Genomic DNA, 21828 nt, shown 5'->3' with positions numbered 1-21828 from the left:
CTGTTGCCTTTGTTAACTGAGCCCTCAGTGATTCTGGACCCACATTTGCTCACTAGATGCCTTCAGACTCGTCCACTGCTTCTCAGGGACGGATCAAATTCAAAGAGCATGTTTTGGGGTATTTGCTATATATATATAACTGCGTATGGGATAAATAAAAGAAGCGTCTGGACGCCTCTTCTGAGTAACATAAATAGTGTGACACCAACGATCCACACATGTAAGCTAAAACGATCCCATGACGTTAACACAAGTAACGGAGTAGAGCAATACAAATGTTTGCCTCCCATGTGGTGGTCATGTTGAGTCTGATCATCTTGTGTTTTAAAGATGATTCTCTGTCAGCTTAAGTTCACACATTCTCCAGGTTTCCCACCGTTATCACTCAGCCACCACCACCATCAACGTCTCCACAGCAGGATATGTTTCTCTGCTGCTCAGAGCAGATCTTGATTACAATCTCCCTGAAGAGTTAAAGCACAAAGGCTTTCTGACAGACGAGTTATCACCAATCACCTGCGAAAATAAACGGTTATCTTTGTTCTCCTGATTGAACATCTTTTTCAAGAGGATTTTGAATTAGTTTCCCTTCAAGTTGTTTTTCAGTCCTGACATGCCAGTCGATGACTAGAATATCACTAAAAGCCACACCCCAAAGCCCCGTTACGTCAGTCAAGTGTGAGAGAACAATCAAACTCACAACCTTGCGCCCAGAATTTAGGTTACTGAATTTTTAAGTCATTTATACACATTTAAATCTCAATTTTTTTATTTGAAGCTGCCCAAATATACCTGATTTTTTTTTTTCATCTAAGATTCCAAATCTCATCACAATCTATGCTGCAGCTACAAACTTCATGAAGCATGAGACATCCAAACTTAAATCCATGTAGACGACAGCAGAACCAAAGCATCCTCCAGCCAACACCTCTGCCACCCCGCTCCACCCTCACAGGGTAATTCATCACTACTAATTACCCAAGTGAATCCTGGCACTGTGGCCAATGCGCAAGCACGTTTATCGGCGTGTGTGTGGGCGTCAGATAGAGACAGGAACCAAGAGGTGGCGTGTTAGTGAAAGCGTGACCGTGGAGCACCTTGTACCGACGAGCTGAAGGCAAAACTCCACCTTCAAATTCAATTCCACTCACTTCAGCCTCCACACCGGCCCAGATGTTCACATGTACGCATTCAGCTGCTGTTTCAAAATGGTTTTTGCAGTGCATGCAAGGCGGTGCCAGGCACACACACACACACACACACACACACACACACACACACACACACACACACACACACACACACACACACACACACACACACACACACACACACACACACACACACACACAACACACACACAGTAAGCTGCAGTGTATTTCACTTTTAAAAAAAGGCTGTGGATCAATGGTGGACGGTCAAAACGAGGATGAACATGAGAGGCGACAGGCAGAGGAATTGATCAGTGCAAGAAATGAGGAAGCAGCTCCTTCCAAACAGGCTAATCCAGGAGATTATGGCACAGAGTAAGTGATTAACCTGAGTAAAACTATCAATCACCCATCATAACCTCACAAAGGGTTATGCAGCTCTGTGAGACAGTAGCGACCAGTCATCTTAGAAGGGGATTGGGTTTCATGGATGAGGCAGCTGAGGATATTTCTTGCAACACAACGCCCACCCCTCCACATCCTCCTCCTCCTCCCCCCACGTCTCCTTCCCCTTCATCCAAAGTACACACAGACATGAGATACTCTTTCTCAGCCAGGACAATATTTTTTTTCTGTTGAGAAAAAGGAGCCTGCAGGCTGCGTTGTTGTGGCCAGCCTTGTGGGCGCAGGAGAAGAGAAACGTGGGTATCGCTTTCACAAATGGGCTGCATGAATGAGACGGAGCCAGACAAAATATAGAATCCCAGCAGCTGTGGCAGAGCAGGCCTTTCCTGTGTTTGTGATGATGTGAACATTCTGCTGATGGATGGAGGAAACAGCCAGAGCGAGGCCGGCCGGCCTCCGACAGGAATGTACTGTCGATTTGTGGACGATATTAATGTGAAAAAAATGTCATTTGTTCTTTTAAATTCATGCAAAAACACCGAGGTTTGGTGCTCCATCAGTATTTGTACATTTATGTTCTGGTTATGACACATTTCACAATTATTGATCTCGATAAATGACATCAGCGTCATGTTGATTGATTCCACTTAGACCATTTAACGCACTGGATTGTCTAATTGTTCTCACTAACTTGCAGCTAAATAACTTTGCCGCTGACAATTAGTTCTGTGTTGTTTATCACAGGAAGATTAATACTGCAAACAATCCGGATGATGATCTAATTATGTCCAAATAATTTTATCTTCTTAGTTGCAAAATTATATTATCACTTCTTCAAGTGTTAAATTCATTTGTACATCGGTCAGCTAAAGACATATGGTGGCTAAAGTACAAGAAATAAACACTGCATCTGAGGAGGCAATGAGTTTATCATTCCATACAGCAGGATCATTTTACCTGTGAGGAAATCTTAAAATATGTTGATGCCAGTCAAGAAATAAGTAACGTCTAATATAATAAATAATCAGTAAACTTTTAAAGATTTAAAGTCTTGGCTGGTTCCAGTGCAAAAGCCACGTTTTAGTAGTTATTTCTTTTTATGTTCTCAGAGCTAATTCAGAATAAATAAAATTACTAGTTGTGCCACTAGTTGTGTCTTCTTATTGGGCCTTTTCTTCTGACACTATCATGAAATTCTGTTGTGTGTGAAACGTCAGTCAAAGCGAGACTAAGCCATCTGAAAAAAGCATTGACAGTAAATTAATAAGGTGTGACAAGAAATAGATAATTCATGCACTAAAATATTCCACTGAGCACCTATAGCAGCAGTAGCAGCGCTAAATAATGAGCATTAGCATTCAAGTCGAGAGTTCTGGGATAAATTCCCAAACTCAGCATGCAGAGCTCCGGCTTTACAGCGCAAAATTATGGAAGTACCGTTTTAGATGTCTTAAGTTATGACTCAGTAATTAAATGCATATTATGTCTTTATTATAAAAGACAATCCGTCATTATAAAAACTTGGTATATTCTGACTGCTTTATGACACACACACACACACACACACACACACACACACACACACACACACACACACACACACACACACACACACACACACACACACACACACCCTAAGTTTGCAAAAAGTTACCAATTGCCCAGATTTAATTTGCTCGATATCACAATAATTTATAATGTATTGGAGCAATGAGGAAAACTTTTCTTTCAACTCATGTGACTAAATAAATTCTTAGAAAATAAAGACCAAGACCTGCAAAATATTTTTTCTTTTCCCTTGAATGTCCTGCGTTTGTCAGGTAAAAACTATATTTTTTACAATCACAGTAAGTCAGCATGAACACTGATGTAACGTCTGGATTTAAGTACAGATGCATCATAGAGGCGGTCACTCACTCATCTAAACGTGACTTCATGTCTGTTTCAGAAGGGTCATGGATTCATTATGGAGACCTTAGGTCACACCAGCTGAACATCTGATGTCAGAGCTGCTTGGGAAGACATGACTTCTGTCTCTGACCTCCTCTGGAGCTCAAGCATCAAATAAAATCAGTCCAAATCTGTTACGCAGCTCTATCACTGATCACGCTCTCCTGTCAGCACCAGATCATCGTCATCCTTTAACACTGTGCATGATGATAACTACAAAACTGAGCTACAATGTGAGGGAAGAAAATGAAAAACACATAGTATGAGCAACAGTACAGTAGACGCAAGGCTCAGCTTGATTCTCATGCTTTGGGAGGAAGTGTCAGAAAACAAATCACTAACTGAAATGAGGGGACATACTCTGGGTGCGCCTCTGTCTCGTTCCTGCTCCAGTGCAGTGCTTAAAACAGTGATCATGTTTAGATGAAGAACTCTGGGACAGACAAGCAGGAGAGTAAAACACATCATACTCACAGCGTAATTCCTTACATATCCAAGCTTTGGTATAAGACAGAAAGGAGATGGTTTAACTACAGTCATCAGGCGGCTTCATGAAAACAACATTTGTGTCTGTCGTGCTCCTCCGGCGCCACAGTGACAGTGTCAGTTCACGATCAGATGTCTGGAGGTGTTTTCACGTGAAATTCACTTCAGTCTGTGTAATCATTTCTGATGCTAAGACAGGAAACGCATTCAATCTTAAAAACTTTATCAGTCACATGCAGAATGGACCGTGTGCTGATAAAGATCTTTATTCTAGGTGTTCTGCTAAAGTAATACAGATGAAAACAACGGTCCTAACTCTCTCTATAGGTGAGGATCAAGTCCTCATATTTGAGGTGAATTGTCAGGTGACTGTTGCCTTCAAGGCCACCTACATAACGGGAAACCTGAGCTGCCTTGATGGAGGTTTGTTCTCTTTACCGTCTAGTTTTAAGACGTATTATTATTTCTTGTGAAAAGACACAAAGTATTTTTCTCTCTATTAAACGAAGTGGGATGACCTTTCCAGCTAAAGTTTCACTGCTAAATTTAGGGTTGTACCTTGGAGTCTATATTTGAACATAATGTAACCTCACTGGGGTCTTGACTTGATACTGTGGTGCCATGAATCCTATGTCTCAAAAACCAAGCTTTGAGTATCACCAGAATGATAGAATATCATTTACACACAGTGGGGTTACATTCCCTTTTCCTTCATCAGTGCAGCTAAACCACACTAAGAAATTAGACTTCAGCAAAAGTTGGTGACCTAAACTGAAAAACATGTGCTGTGTCTCAAATCACATGCTTGCCTACTTCCATACCCAACCTGCTCAGTGTCAGTGTAGAAGTGTGTTCACACTGTTGGGTGTGTGGAGACACAGTTTCTCCATGAGTGAACTTAAACTCAAATGCGTATCCTGTTAGCAACAAGTGATTTGAGACAGAGCGATGAAGCTCAGCATTAAGTATTGAAACAATTTTTTGTACTTTTGCTATTGTTTTTTGGGTTTTTTGGCCAATAGAAAATGTTGGTTTTCAATATTAGAGTTGAGCCAGTCTAGTAATGTCCCTATGATTACAGTATTTTCCGCACTATAAGGGCACTGGATTATAAGGCGCACCTTCAATGAATGGCCTATTTTATTTTTAAAATTCATACATAAAGCACACTGGATTATAAAACACATCTGAGAACTCATCTTCAATGAATGGTCTATTGTAAAAAAAAATTTTTTTCCATATATAAGGCGCACTGGATTATAAGGCGCACCATTGTTTTTTGAGTGAATCAAAGGCTTTTAGGTGCACCTTATGGTGCGAAAAATACTGCACTATGCTTCTATGCTAATCTGTACTAATTGCTTCCGGATTCAAGATGCTAACTCAACACATACACGTGAAAAAAATGTCATTTATTTATTCATATAAGTGTATTTTTGCAATATATTTTACCAAAGCACCATAGGGATATGTCTATTGGGTTCATACATGTGTTTTGCTGTGGTCTGGGTCTCGGTGATGATATTAACATTGCTATAAACATGTCATGTCTGATGATCAGGAGGTTTTACCTTGTTTCTCTTGAAGTAGGCCCTGCGACAGGCAGCGAAACACTTTTCACTGCAGAAGCTCTTCAGCTCGCTCCCCATGCTCAGAGAATAACGCTTCACGCCGACCTTCTGGCACCAGGCACACATGATCTGAACGCTGGACACATCGTCATCTGAAAAGACAGAACCAGCAGTGACAGTCATCTCGGGTGGAGCTCTGGTCTAGAAAAGAACTTCACAAGGATAAACAGTTTTTCCTACAACGTTTGCCTTATTTCACAGGGCTTAAATAAAGTCCTGTAATTTCACATAATAATTAACAAAAACAAATAAGTAGCTCAATTATAGAACACTCAAAGTGTCGTCAAACTGGTTACATTATGAGACTGATTCTGATTTAAAAACAGTATTCAAACAAGCGTGACATCTATTGTATTAGACGTTTAGGTCTGTGTGAAGACCAGATGTATTAAACACAAGGACCAAGAAGCATCAACTGTGCTGATTCAGCCCAGCTGCTGGGCCGGTTAACTCCTTTCAAGGCTCAGACCACAAAACCGCTGTTAGGCTTTAAAATGAAGGCAGCAGAACCGGATGAGGGACGGCAGAGGCCTGCTGGCTGCCGAGCACCGTGGACGGATCTGAAGTGGACGGAGGGTGTAACCTGATGACGCCGGGTGTTCACACTGAAGAAGATCCAGTCTCCCTGGTGATGTCAGTGCATTCATGAGTCATAAAAATCATGACATCATTCTAACAGCAATCATTTCATAAAGTAAATGCCTTCACTCTGACTGATATCACACTTATCTGACGTGATCCGATCTGCAGGAAAAGGGATTTGTCCTAATTTGTCTGCCAAATAATTTATGATGAGGACACTTTAAAGTAAGAGAAAGAAAATATATAAATATATGAGTGAAATCTACCATAAATGAATATACACAGAAGGTTTTGCTCTGACAATCTAATATTTACATCCCAGACAAAACTGGACATACAATCAGTAACTGGAGAAAAGGTCCAGACGTTGACTCCTCGTCATTCTAGGTGATTGTGATTGGTGGGATGGAGCAGACATGGGCAAACCACGGCCCGCGGGCCATTTACGGCCCGCTAGGCTTCATAATCCGGCCCACCAAACTTGTAAAACTATATATTTATAATTATCACCAAATCACATGAAGTTTAATTTTATATAATATTATAATTTTATATTATATAATTTTATTCAGTTTATATAATCTTTAGTACAGCTGCTCCTCAGCTCTCAACAAGTTTGCTACTCCTGATCTAAAAGGTTGTTTTACCTGCATTCCTTGGTTGGTTTGTTCCTTAATTTTTCAACAGGATTACTTGAAAGCTTGTGAATTTATGAATGTAGTCAGTTTACAGACAGAAACAGGTGAACAGATGACAGGAAATGAACCTTGTGACGGTAATGGATTCAGAACCGGCCAGTCAAACGGAAACATAAAGCATTGAAATCATTAGGAATAAAATCATTTCTTTACAGATGATAAGTTTGTTTCTTTGTCTTCATGTTAAATGTTAAACTCAGGATTTATTTCTTCATGTCACATTTGTCGTGTAGGTTTTTGTGTGTGCAGTTATGTATGAAAACTCAATAAGTTGAAACTTAAATACTGCGTATAACTTCAAGCTTATTTCTCAGTAAATTCTGAATTATTTATTCATGACCTGTGTGGGTGGGGGGGCCTCAAAAAATTCCTCACAAAGACCTAATGATAATTGTCAGAAGGATCTGTTTTGTCTCCTGTGATTTATGGTTAGCTGTAACAAACTTGTGAGTAAATGTGCAGCCGCCCTCGGTGCATCACAGCGTGGGCTACAAATTATTTTAACAGGCCCTCTGTGACAGGGAAATGCCTTTTCTCTGGCAAACTGTGACTGCTGGCGGTGAGCTGCAGGCTTTTAGTGCCGTCGCTGTCGCCGTGGGAGAGATGCTCCCAGATCTGCTCCAGTATCTCCCAATTATCACGTCATGACAGCACGGGTGTGGGGGGGAAGGAAAAACAAGCCCATTAGCCTCTCACCCCCACTCACCTCCTTATCAAACACTGGCCAGACTGCTCACCTCTTGTGCAGCTTAATGGATCCACAGAGCCATCGGATTTTAAGTACAAACTAACTCACAATTAAGGGAATAACTCCCTGGGGCCCAAAAGATAGCACAGAGACTAAAGGTGCATATTTTATGTCCCCCTTCTCTTTATTCCATCTCATTCCTTTGGTCTCTACAGCAACTGGAGTTTATCTGGACGGCTGAAGTGCCCATGGGCAAACGACACGCACTGTAGTTCGCCTGTACAACCAGGGTTCGAACACTGCTTGGATTATTGGATGTGCTGCAGGTTTGAAGGTCAACGTGAAATCACTACATCTTCATACAAAGACACACTGGACTATAAGACACACTGGACTATAAAACACACTGGACTATAAGGTACACTGGACTATAAGACGCACTGGACTATAAGACGCACTGGACTATAAGACGCACTGGACTATAAGACGCACTGGACTATAAGACGCACTGGACTATAAGACGCACTGGACTATAAGACGCACTGGACTATAAGACGCACTGGACTATAAGATGCACTGGACTATAAGGCACACTGGATTACATGGTACACTGGACTACAAGGCGCACTGGACTATAAGGCACACTGGACCATAAAGCCCACTGGATTACAGGGTACTATGGACTATAAGACGCACTGGACTATAAAACGCACTGGACTATAAAGCGCACTGGACTATAAAACGCACTGGACTATAAAATGCACTGGACTATAAGGCACACTGGACTATAAGACGCACTGGACTATAAGGCTCACCTTCAATGAATGGCCTATTCCAAAACATTTTTTCATATACTGTATAAGGTGCACTGGATCATAAGCCGCATCACCTTCAATGGCCTATTTTTAAACTGTTTTCATATATAAGGCGCACTGGATTATAAGGCACACTGTCTGTTTTCGAGAAAATCAAAGGCTTTTAGCTGCGCCTTATAGTGCAGAAAATCTTCTTTTCCTTTCGTCTTTTCCCTTCAGGGGTCTCCACAGCGAATCAGTTGCCTCCATCTAACCCTGTCTTCTGCATCCTCTTTTCTCACACCAACTACCAAATACTGTATATTATATCTGGAGGAAGACTTTTCCTCTTCCTCCTCTTTCCTCTTCGACATCTCAAAGTGCTTCCATCTGCACGAGAGGCAACAAAAAAACTGTCAGTAATTATGCAGCCTCCACACTAAATGCCACCACCGTCCTCCGTACCTGCAGCTCAAAAGGTCTTTTGTCAGATTTTGCAGGGCACATGAATAATTCAGTATTTTGTGAGGGTGGGGATAAGACGGGGACGAGTTGAAGGGGCTGTGGGCAGGGTGGTGGGTTGGTGCTGGGACCACACCATCTGTTCCCCCGCCTGGGCAGGGCCAACGGGGACTCCTCTCGGGCATTGCCAGGGAAGCTCGCTCCCTCCACCGGGGCTCGCCAACCTGCTGCGCCCCAGCAGACGCCAGGGATAATGAAGCCCCCGGTCTGGCCGAGGAACACGGACATTTCCTCTGAGAGTTGACGGGTTGTGTTGACACTCGGGCAGGTGGAAGGAAATAAGGTGTCCAGCAGGTAGCTAGCTCATTAGGCGCCTTGTTTGGTTCCTGCTAAGTCAGAATTAGAACGCAAGTTTGTGCTTTCAGTGTTTGGAGAACAGCGATGGATGAAATCTATTCTACTTCTTCTGTTTGAGTGTTTCAACTAGAGGAATGGATGAAAATGATATTGATCTTTTGTTAATTAAAAATGCACTATTGTAATCAGGAAGTATTTGAAGCTTCATGCACTGGATCTGGAAGAAATTGGTGGATGGATACAACATCAGTGAGACCGCATCTCGTTCTTTACCACGTGTTGGCTGATGGACACAACATCAGTGAGACCGCATCTCGTTGTTTACCACGTGTTGGTGGGTGGATACAACATCAGTGAGACCGCATCTCGTTCTTTACCACGTGTTGGCTGATGGACACAACATCAGTGAGACCGCATCTCTTTGTTTACCACGTGTTGGTGGGTGGATACAACATCAGTGAGACCGCATCTCGTTCTTTACCACGTGTTGGTGGATGGATACAACATCAGTGAGACCGCATCTCGTTCTCGTTGGTGGAGTAAAGACGTAGCTCGTGTGATCTCGTGACTTTTGCGGTTCTTTTCATTCTTTCTCATTGTTTGCATAACTTATATATAATTAATTATACACAGGTGAAGTCTGTATGTCTATTGGTTGATAAAAATATGTACATTTTTTTCCAGAATTTGGGGCTTTAGGGCTTTTTTACAAGGCTGGAATGGATTAAAATGATTAACATTGATTAATGATTAATGATTAACATTCCCCATTTTCAATGGGGATAATTCATCTGAGATGTGAGTTCAGTCACAGAACAAATTAAACTGGGATCTCGAGGTTCTGCTCTGTAACACAATAAGCCTTAACTGTCTGCAGTATGTCTTCCCATGGGGTGTCCTAACCCTAACCCTACCTGCAGGTGGCTTGATCAGCGGTGGGGGGATCATGGGGACCATGATGGGTAGGTTGCCGTGCTCCTTGATGCTGGCTGTGGAGGTGCAGGGTGTGGTGGGGGGCTCTGACACTCCGTTCCTGGAGGCTGGCAAACACTGGGAGCTGTTGGCTCGATTCGGGGAGCCTCCACGGCTCTCTGCTGAAGGGGGGGCTTTTGGCAGCAAGTTTTCTAGACAGGAAAAATTAAATGAGCAAAAAAAAGACTAAATAAGCAACAATAAAGATGAAATTATTTCTTATATTAGCACTTAATTAAATGAACAAACGTATCGTGACTGTCACTCTCACTGCTCTTGCCACTGTTTAGTAGAAAACAATCTGATAAAGTGCTTTTACACCAGTAAAGCTCCAAATAGCAGACACACTGGTGAACAGAGCCGTTCACGTCTGAGCGAGCGACACAGACGCTTCCTCAGGGAATAAACCAAGTGTAAGGAGAGTTAATACCAGGCTTAGAATGAAGGCTCACATCCCTTTGGTCCTGGACTGGGATGGGATGAAGTGTGTCGGTAAACGTAAACGTGTTTAGTGTGTGTAGCTCGTGGCCAAAAATGATAATAACACAGGTTTAAAGTTGAAAACACACTCCGATTTGTGATCATTTGTGACTGATTGGAGGCAACTGTACATAAGACGGACAGTCCTGCTAACCTAAGCTAACAGTCCCATTGTTCTCACATTTTGATGGAAATGAGTAATCATTTTGGCAGACAACGCTCTATTCTATATATAGACCCTTTGGCACGTTTACAGAAGGAGAGGAAGAGCTGTTATACATAGTCAACATATTACATGTCGTATGTTATCCACTAATTTTATTATCTTTCTATGTAGCACCTGATTCATGGCTGATAATGAAGTGTGTGAAAATGCTGACTCCAGGCAGAAAAGCTGAAGTCATTTAAAAAAGAACCACAGGGGCGCTCATTCAAGCTCAAAGGCCCATCGGACCATTTTAATAACAGTGAACCCTAATCCATGTTTCAGCAGGACATAAGGAATGGCTGTCCTCAGGTTTCTAATGGTAACAATAGAAACCAACCAAGCATGGCTGATAACAATAAGAAAAATACCAAATCTCACAACGGAGAAGAGAAATCCAGACATGACTCCTTTTAAATTCAAGTGAATCCTCCTGGATTCTATCCTCCATTCATATTTACTCCAAATGTTGATGGATTCATCTGTCATAATCCCAAACCTCCCACCCAATCCGTCTTTGAGAAAGCAAACAAACCAATGTTTGTGATGACATTAACTGATAAAACCAGAATGGACCAGAGCCAGCTGCAGTGTGAGCTCCATACCTTTGAGGACAGAGATGTGCTGAGGCGTCTCTCCGATCTCCAGGCTGTCTGAGTCTCTCAGCTCCACCTTGTCGTAGCCGTACCAGCCCAGAAGCTCGTTCATGGTGTTTTCTGCAAAGCTCTGCAACACAAACCGATGTGTGGTGAGACCTGGCACCAACGTCATTTAATTCTCATACAATCATTAAAAGTGTAGCTGTTTCAACGGAGGTGCTACCGTAACAAACAGAGGTGGAAATGATGGAAGCACATAAAGGCTGTAGACACTTCAAATAGGCTTCTACCGTCTAAAACAGAAATGCTGCGCAAGTGTGTATCCTAACATTTGGAGAAGAGGATGTAGATAAATGAGCTTTGAGGGCACTTGGCATAAAACTTTCACAATCTGTTAGCGTGTAGAATTTTCTATGCTTCTCTTGAGACCTTAAATTCGAGAGCGGCTCCTTAAATTCGTCCACAGCAACACATTTCTTCTGCTAATTAGGGAGACATATTGCACTGCCAGTCAAAAGAAAACCAGCATGTAGGTTTTTCCCCCATACAGGTTACCTAATTGTAGCTCTGTCTGCATGGTGTGCGAGCAGACAGAGTCATGGCCTCCATCGCAGCACAATAAAGACGAGGACATTAGCAGGGTGTAATAATAATAAAGCCTCTGATAAGGACTCCATCCCAGAATGCTAACCAGCGCTGGAGCTTATCGGTGCAGCCAAACACAAACCGCAGCACTCCTGATGTGTGTAGGTGTTGTAGACGCTTTCCGACAGCACATCTGATAGGTGGAAAATGTTTCACCTGCATCACCGTGGAAACCAGGTTTACCAGGAGCAGAGAGACGTACGAGTATTCTCTTTTGTTGTGTGTGGGACAAAATACAGAGATTCTGTTAGTTTTGTCAACCACAATAGTCTGTCTTCATGTTAATTTGGTCAAAATGGCAAAAATCTTTTTCACTTTAGTTTCCTGCTGTGAGTTTTTACTCAATTTAAAGATAAACTGCAGAAATTTGATGGATTACAATGAAAAACATTCCTTTCCAGTGCTGGCTTAGATGCTCAAGTCATTCTCTGATGCCACTTTAATACATTTACCGTATACAGGTACAGTACTTTCCGCACTATGAAGTGCACCTAAAAGCCTCTAATTTTCTCAAAAACCAACAGCGTGCCTTATAATCCAGTGCGCCTTATATATGAAAATGGTTTTAAAATAGGCCAATCACTGAAGACGCACCTTAAAGTGAGGAAAATACTGTAATTATCTTAGTTTAGTATCAAAATTTACAGCAGGGAACACAGTTTGTCTGATTCTCTTTAAATCTCACTGTTTAATGTGTTGTGTGCTGTTTAATGATGCACTAAAAAACAACTCAAACTAAAAGAACCTGATCTAGTTTTTAACTAACTTCCTGCTGGCATTAGCCTCAGATTAATTTATACTCTGCAAGGAAGCAAATAAGTGGTCTCCCCAAAATAATTTACTGAGTTAAATTCCACGTCTCTACAACAAGTTATCTCATATATGATCCACCTTGTAGTTTAAACACTAGGAATGGTGGATTACCGGTAAACAACACAACACTAGTGTGTGTCACTGAACAGCAGCACAGGGCTGCAGCATTATACGTCCAGAGTCTGTGCAGGCAGCAGAGATTCTCGCCCTAAACTCTGTATTCTAAACTAAAACGTAATCCCAACGCATGCAGCACATTTTCACCTCACACCTGTGGGCTGGATTATCATCTGTCAGCTCGTCGCGTGTCTCTAAGGCACAGAAAAAGCTGTTCTTTGTGGGACTACGGACACATCTGAAGATGAATCAGGTCAGATTATCTGTAACATGCTACATGTCAAAGGTCACTGAACTAGCAGCTTCCACACAGCGTCGGTCCTGATCCACAGTGTTTATTCTACCTACTATTTCCTACTGGTTAATCCCTACTGGGCGTTGGACCCACACGCAGCCTGACAGCTCACAACAACAGCGTGTAGAATCAGATTACAGGCCTTCAAACACAAACACAAACACTCTGCAGTGTAAGTCGACAGCACGTTACCACAGAGATGAGCGCTTCATTATTTTATTACTGGTCCCGGTTTACAGTGAAGCAGCAACACTCATTCACTGCATCAAGGAGTCACTTACAAACGTCTGCTGTCGATAAAGCAGAGCCTGAGAGCTTCACCTCCAACCAACACGTCTGACTCAGTCTGAGACCATCAAAACTTAACGGCAAAATACAAACACGCATCTGAGAGTCTTCTGAATGGAATGACTTGTTCTGATGGGAAAGAAGCAGAGAGAAATTCCAATTACGAGATTCTCAGTCAAGCAGGAAGTTGCTGTGACCGTTGCCTTTAGAGGAATATCAGACTGGACAGATGATTAAATTTAACACCGGCTGGTCTCAGTTGGGATAAATCTGGTGTCTTTTCACAATAAAATACCTTTCACTTTAAAAACACAGATGCTGTTGCATCATACAGTACATGCTGACAGAACCTGGAGTGTGTTTCCACCGCCTGCAGCCAACGGGTTTGTCCAGTGACTTAATTATCTGATGCAAAATCAATTACCAGCGCAGCAGATACGATCAGAAGTCAGACCGCGGCGTAGAGATCTCTGTGGGACGGGAGCGAGAGAGGCAAAATTTATCTGTTCATATTCACGTTCACATTATTTCTGTTCACGTCATGTTGTGTTTGAATGCTGCTCCAGGATCCCATTTGCACGTAGCTTCAGCTATTTTGACTCTCTAGGAAGGTATTATTGATGAAGAATGACAAGTGATATTGATCCGTCTGTTATGAAATACCCCTGTGGCGATGCGGTCAATGGATAACTGTGGCACAAAGGTGCAGAGTATGGTTGGAGTCAGCAGCATCCATTCATCCCCCAGACCAGGTCAAAGTAAGACCGTTAGTCCGACACGTTCTGGACTCAAACAGAGTCAGAACCAAACTATTAAAATATTCACAGATGTTTTTGACAGATATTAAAACCCCGTCTAAACTTTATAGGCAAAGCTTTTTTGTCACACTCTCTTTTGGATGGTGGTGAAGGCTTTTAATGAGGGCAGCTCGTGTCTGTAGGTGTGACAGCAGCGTTCCTCCTGCCTGAAGGCTCCTGGGTGTCGGATTTAGAGCCGGTGTCTGAGCAGCAGCTGGATATAGAAACACATCGGACGCATGGTGAAATAAATTGAACATGTTCTCCTGAGATTTTTGGGGTTTCAACAGAAATAACCAAAGTAATCTTTATTTAACCCGTTGGGGGGTTACTCACATAGAAGGTCAACCTGCAGGTAGAAGTTCAGAGGTGCTGGTGGTCTGAGTCGACTCTGAAATGTTGGTTTTCAGTGACAGGTCATGCAGATGAAAGCAGCATCTCTGTGCCTCCGCTACTTCCTGCCAACCTGTCTTCATTCTAACGCTGTGGAATCTGAAGCGGGTTGGCTGCTCATCAGAGCAGAAGCACCGACCCTGACCGCGTGCAGGAGAAGCTCCAGACGTCCGTGTCCTACCCTGGATGTAGAACCATTAACATCTGGTTTAACGAAGCCTCGTGGTATTGGTTCATGGTAACTAGTGATCACCCAGATTCTTCAAGCTTCATTTTCATCTAGTTTTCTTTTGAGTTTTTTTTTTTATTCCCACTTTGTTTCTTTCTGTTTGAAGATTGGATCAAACTTTGAACTGCATCCAGGACCGGATGTGGATTCTGAATCACTTTTTCACTCCCATCAAAATTACAAAGCATTTTTTCTAATGCCATGAAAATCAAAGTATTTAGCCACATGATGACCTCACAATGCAGCAGAGGTCATGCATATTCAGTCATTCAAATTTAGAAGTTATATCTCAACAACAGATCTCTAAATTATATTTCTGTTCTTGTAAACTACAGATGATTGACACATGAAACTAAATCCCAAAAGTTTTAATTTTAATGGATACATGAATCATACTTACAATTTTTTTAAAAATTGTTGAATTAATTTTATTTTATTAGATCGAATGTTTGCACACATTTTGACATTACTGACATTTGTATTTAATCTGGAGCAGATACATTTTCCACTTGGATTGTCTTGTGTTTTTATGGTGTATTTACTTACTTATTCATGACTAAATGCATTTTTTAATCAAAACTAGTGAATAAATGAGAAGTAAAAGTAAACGGAAAAAAATCTCTCTACTGAGTTAAGAGTCTATGATGGGGTCATGTTCTGTGTCTCCTGAATTCATTTTGTAATCCACTTGACCTTTCTGGGTCTTCCTGCCCCCTGTCTGTTCCTCCCCCTTACGATTATCAACCCCACCCTGACTGGTGTCACCTGTGCCTCATTATCCCATCCTAACGTGGCGTTTGGTTTGTTCCCTAGCCCTCGGTGCCAGCGTGTTTCCGTCCTGCCAGCCTTTCGTATCTTCAGTGAGCTCCACCGGTTGTTAGACTTTGTCCTCTCCTGCTGTTGGGCTGCTGCCTCGGTTTGAGGGGACCTGAGTTCCAAATGCCTTTTCATTAAAGACGAGGAATTTTAAATCCATTCTGATTCCGTTTGTACCCTTAATACAAACTGAATAGTGGATAACAATTAATTGAATCCACTGTGCCTGTCCAGTCAGACCCAGTTGGGGCTATGATGATGATGACGGTGGGAACTGGATACCTTGTGGGCAGGAACCAGCGCAGGTCACTGTACACCGTGATAACATTCCCAAACCCACACGCCAAGTTTCCCTGTGCCGCCTCCACTTTTCCACTCCTGTGCTCCCTCTCTCCTCCTCTTCCTCTCTCCTCCTCCTCTTCATCTCCCTCGACTTTCCTTGATATGTGATCCAGCAGAGACGCTCAGGTTACGGTTCTACAGCTCAGCCGGCCCAGCACTGTATACATTCCTTTCTCCAGTGTTCCTTAGCCCGCTCTGCAGCCTCTCCCACCCCCCCGCCCCCCCGTGCCCGCTCCTCCTCCTCCTGCTTGATTACTCACCGGGGCTTATTTTACCATGGCACACATTAGGAGCCAGATGAAGGAAACACTGTCAGACTGTTGGGTTTTTCAGAGGAGTATGATCCCTCACAAGGGTACATTGTGTGTCTGTGTGTGTTTTTCCTCTGACTTTGGTCTGAAATATTAAAGATGAGAGAACAAACAGAGTCTTTTTGTTCTGCCTGCTCCTAATAGAAAAACTCCACCACCCGTCAATTCATAAAACTTTACACACTCTAACTCTATATATTTACTGTTCTGAGGAGGCTATTCTCCAGCAAACACACCATGATGGTATTTACGTGTAACTCCTCAGCTCATAATACTCAGGTGTGTTTTTATCATCTCCATGCACACACTGTAAAATTAAATGTACATTTACAGTGAGGTGCTGTTAACTGGGCTATAATATGAGGGACATGATACACGATAGCATGAATGTCAGGTTATTTCCTCTATTGTATAAAATTATGATGAAGACCCCCCCCCCCACACACACACACACACACAGACAAAATCACAAACACACCACCATTATCTTTGTGAAAGCGTATCAGCCATTCTCCTTCTTGTTTCATTATTTCTATCCATCAGTATAATTAATAAATATTATTCCTAGTAGTCTTAGTGGCAGCGCTTTGGGGGGGGGGGGGTCAGAGGTTAGATGCTGGGCAGTCTACAGTCGACATGTTAAAACGTTATGAGTGATGGTGTGGGGGTATGTGGGGGCAAATGGGGGGGGTTGTGGGGGCATATGGGGGGCATGTGTGAAGTACATCTGGTCATCAGTCACGCTGGAAAGATAGTAAAAAAAACAGGAAATACACTGTAGATTCAATATACTGTAAATATACAGCAAGAGATTTACTAACATGCAGTAATGAACTATGTTTATTTCTATACTGTTATTTATGTATAAGTAAAAATGAATAATATACTGTAATAAAGTAGGAAAGTTAAAAAAACAACAGTACTGTAAATATAGCAAACGGGTTAAATTAAAATTGTAGTGGCAATTAAGATGTTTACAGTTGTGTGTGTGTGTGTGTGTGTGTGTGTGTGTGTGTGTGTGTGTTCAGCGGAAGATGAAACTTGCATAATGAGCTACAAGTGAACGTGTTCAGCATCTGAACGTGTTCTGACACCTGGGTCTGATCTGCGGCTCCGTTGGATGGAGGTGTGGAGTCGAGAGGAGCTTCTCCTCCTGCAGGGGAAACAATTCAACACGACTGCTGAATATTCTGCTGTAAATTCTACAAATGTTGTCGCTTTTGTGTTTAACTGACATCTCAATATTTTGTCGAGACTCCAGTTCCTACAAAATGTACATCTATGATCTAAATGCACAACTGAAAATTAATTTCTGGCTGTTAACTGATTATTATATAATTACTTGATGATTAGAATAGATTTCAGTGGTTCCAAAAAGATTAGCAATAAATGACTTTCTGTTTAATTATGAGAAAAGTGAGTGAAAAATACAGGATTTTTTTAAAGGAAAATCCAACTACACAATACTTGCTGTGCCTTAAATGCCTCTAAGGATTTCTTTCCATCTAAATGCTCCACTGAGACCACCTCAAGTGCTCCCCTGATAAGAAATAGGGAATTTTCTCCATGGAGGGACCCTGCCCCCATCCAGCTCCATCTCGTCTGTCTGTCATCAGGACCAGACAGCTGGAGGACGCTTCACTGGATTTCTAGCATCACAACGTTTTTCTTAACGATAAAAACAAAAAGTCGATCGAAGTTCAAAGTCTGTCAATAAAAGAAATCAATTTTCTGTGGACCTGCAGTTATTGTTTAGGTGACAAGTAAGAACAGGACTAAAAAGGTTTTCATCTGTTCAGTGGAGCGAAAGGAAAAAACTGATTCAGATACAGTACTGTCTAATTCATGGACAATACTGCAATATTACTGCAGTTTCTTAATGTAATAATAATAATAATAATAACAATAACGATGGTTCATTGACAGAAGATTTACACTGATGTCAAATATATTTTGTAGCACCATAAAAGATTCTTTTTAATAGGGTTGATAAGAAAATCTGTTTCTGACATCCTCAAATCTGTTTCCACGCTCACTCCCGATGTGATCCCCTCCGCGTCTGAGTGCATCTGAGTCTCCAGCCAAAATGTGTACAAACAATGAAGAGATGTAGACAAAGCCCTGCTCACACACCGCCAGCCAGGAACACTTTCTTTCTCCACAATGAGCCGCACGGAGCTCAAATATCACAATGAACAGCGAGCAAAAAAAAAAAAAAAAAAAACCAAACAGAAAGAGCGTGTGTGTGTGTGTGTGTATGCGCGTGTGTGTGAATGCTGCGATGGGCAGAACGCGGGAGACAATGCGCTCTCCTCTAGTGCGTAAAAGCTCACAGACGCACATCTGGATCATCCGCCTCTGGGTGAAACACACACACACACACACACACACACACACACACACACACACACACACACACACACACACGACAGCCCACGCAGTCGACTTAGTCCTCCTCAAACACCGTGGGTAGGCCTGAGCGAGTGTCCCCCCATTGATCCAGCCTCACCCCGCACACCGGCTGCTCTAACAGTATTAATAGTAATAGTAGAGGCGCTGCTGATGCCTTCACTGACGGACCGGATTTTCCATTAACTCTGGCACAAACCACCATAAACAGGCCATCCACACGCCACATTGTGACACGAGGAGCCCACAGTATCCCTCCTTGGCTCCAAACTTCCTCCCAGACCAGCAGTGCTCGGGGTGTCGCATCCATTGTGCGCGGCGCGGTGTCGGCGCGGCGCGGCGCGGCGCGGCGCGCTGCTGAGGCTGCGGTTCCGCTCCAATCACAATAAAACTCACGTCAAATATCATAAATCAAAGTTTGACCATCGTGCAGCCCAAGTGCGCTCCTATGAGTGCGTCCTATTTGTTCACTGAGCCCAGCTGGTGGGTGATTCCACGCACGCACACGCTCCTCACGCACTGTTTCCACACACGCAAACCGGCACAGACGCGCTTTTCTTTACCTTCATCTCTTCATTTATTTCCCTCTTCACCGGGTGAGCTGGCTTCCTGCTCCTTTTATTTTCCGGGGGTCTGCCCTCTTTTTCCATCTCTGCCATGTTTTCTCTCTGATACTTCTGTCAATATTTGCGGTTGAGGACGGGAGAGGAGGGGGGGTGAGAGCGGCGGCTGTTTACAGTCGCCAGACGGCGGATGTCTCGCAGCTTCTCAGCGGCCCGAGTGACGCCGGCGACGCCGCCTGGGGCGTGCGGAGCCCGGCTAAGACAGCCATCTTCTGCCCGGATCGTCCACGGTCCGTACGCCAGTGGTGAAGCCGCCTCTGTGAGTCAAAGCAGAGGCTGAGTGGGGGCAGAAAACGAGACAAGGGGAGGGGCGTCCGCTGAAACATTATATGACGCGTTGATGATCACAGGTCGGTCATTTTTCCACGCTGGAGCGCGATCAGAGGGGCCACATCCACTCCACGCGTCACCCCCGGGGGGAGGCAGCAAACAGGTGCCCGCACCTCCATCCAGACCCGCGTTGTTTGTTGGTGGGAGTCCAGAGGACTGGTGTGGAATCATCATCATCATCATCTTCATCAGGACTGTGCGTTCAGCTGCGCGCAGAAACGCAGTTTGATCAAACTTTCTTTGCAACAGAGGAAATAAAATGTGTGTGAGTGCAACGTGAATAGAGTTGTGTCCTGAAACAAGTCCAAAGGAAACTCTGAGACCCCGTTTGGCCCTCAGGGGCCCCCTCAGTGTTCCGTCAGGTAACCGCGTCATGACGCAGGAGCGCCTACAGGTGTCTCAGTTCAGTCGCTCCCGGGAGTTCTGGGGACGAGGGGGGACTAGAGGGTTCTCAGGTGTCCTGCAGGTCAGACCGGACCGTGAACGTCACACCGTGAGTCTGCAGTGTGTTCTTTACCGCTCTGAACACCACATCCAGAATTACTAAAAAGGAGATACAGAATATATGGTGAAATTCTGAGGGGCATTGTTACACAGAGGTTCACAAAAAGTGGTTTTGTTAATCACTAAGCTGATTGATATAATTAGTTTTAAAATGAACTGAACACTTTTCTTTCAGTTTGTGGCTCAAACACATTTAATGGAATGAGTTTCTCATTCAGCTTTCATACATTTCTTGAATCCACCCTGTTAAGCTATTTTCACACAATATGGAACAAAACTGAACTGAAAACTCTCTCAGCATGATCCTCAGCAGCATGAAATAATAAATATGAAAATAATGTAAATAATAAATATGAAAATAATGTAAATAATAAATATGAAAATAATGGACATAATGGACATAATGAATCTGAAAATCCAGAAAGTTTCATCTGATTTTTAAAACTCTTTAAATCTCTTCTGACAGCACATCTGTCACACACACACACACACACACACACACACACACACACACACACACACACACACACACACACACACACACAGCTTTCACCTGACATTAGCTGGACATGAAACTGGGCTATATAATAATTTCACCCTAAATAAAAGGGTTATTGGTATGTGTGCCAACAAGAATGAGTAGAACAACAGTATTTTTTTATAATTATTTTTGTATAATAAAACATCCTGCAGTTAACATGAGAATCAATCCACATACAGGGAGTCAGATGAGAGGTCTGTTGACATCCTGACATGTCTGATCTTGCTAGAGTCTGAATAGGGAAGTGTTTACAGACTCCAACAAACTAAATGTACACTTTTTATCTCACATATATTACAGTAATAAAGCATCATTTAAACTCTGCTTGGTGTCCACACACCTTAAGAGGGTTAATAAATAATGTCACTGTGTAGGAAATCAGCTTCACTGGGATTTTTCTGCAAATAAAAGCGAAAACAACTGCAGTGAAACACGTCTAAAATCAAAATGCACAGAATACGGTCACATACAATACATACACACATGCATTCAGATATATGGTCACACATGTTTATCTTTTTTTTCCTGTTTCACGTAGCTAGTTCCATTCTATACACTCTCAAATTGGGCCATTGCTAAACAGATTCGCTCTCTACACAGGACATAAACAGACCCGTTTCTGTTTCTACACGCTGTCCTCTGACTCCACGTGGAATAAGAATGAACTGGCAGGTGGGAAGCTACTGGCAGTGATGGGGGGGGCTACAATTGATGCAGTGACACTCATTTGAGCCAGAAAAAATTGGTGAGATGTGGTTTGTATTGATCTGACAGCGATGAGCTCACCTGCATCCCAGTATTCCTTGTGTCTAAACAGTAACCAGATGAGATCTAACCATCCATTTGGCCGTCTGTGTCAATATTATCTGAATATTACATGTCTAAAAACACAAAAGATAATGTTACCTATTTTAC

The 21828-nt window shown here is 42.8% G+C and overlaps 1 protein-coding gene across 1 annotated transcript in view; it reads right to left on the bottom strand.

Moving 5' to 3' along the window:
- sobpa (sine oculis binding protein homolog (Drosophila) a) overlaps positions 1 to 19897 on the bottom strand; it is a 38671-nt gene extending 18774 nt beyond the window's left edge. Inside the window, exons 1-4 of the mRNA XM_068339505.1 lie at positions 19479 to 19897; positions 11467 to 11587; positions 10119 to 10328; positions 5564 to 5715 (exon numbers count right to left, since the gene is read on the bottom strand). Coding sequence (XP_068195606.1) covers positions 5564 to 5715; positions 10119 to 10328; positions 11467 to 11587; positions 19479 to 19574 — 579 coding nt within the window. The 5' untranslated portion in view covers positions 19575 to 19897. The remainder of the gene's footprint in view (positions 1 to 5563; positions 5716 to 10118; positions 10329 to 11466; positions 11588 to 19478) is intronic.
- Between the last annotated feature and the right edge of the window lie 1931 nt (positions 19898 to 21828).

The sequence above is a fragment of the Antennarius striatus genome, chromosome 17, assembly GCF_040054535.1.
Source record: "Antennarius striatus isolate MH-2024 chromosome 17, ASM4005453v1, whole genome shotgun sequence".
NCBI classification, from domain to species: Eukaryota; Metazoa; Chordata; class Actinopteri; order Lophiiformes; family Antennariidae; genus Antennarius; species Antennarius striatus.
Note: the sequence above shows the minus strand (reverse complement) of the source record. Positions and strands in the feature narration are given on the sequence as shown.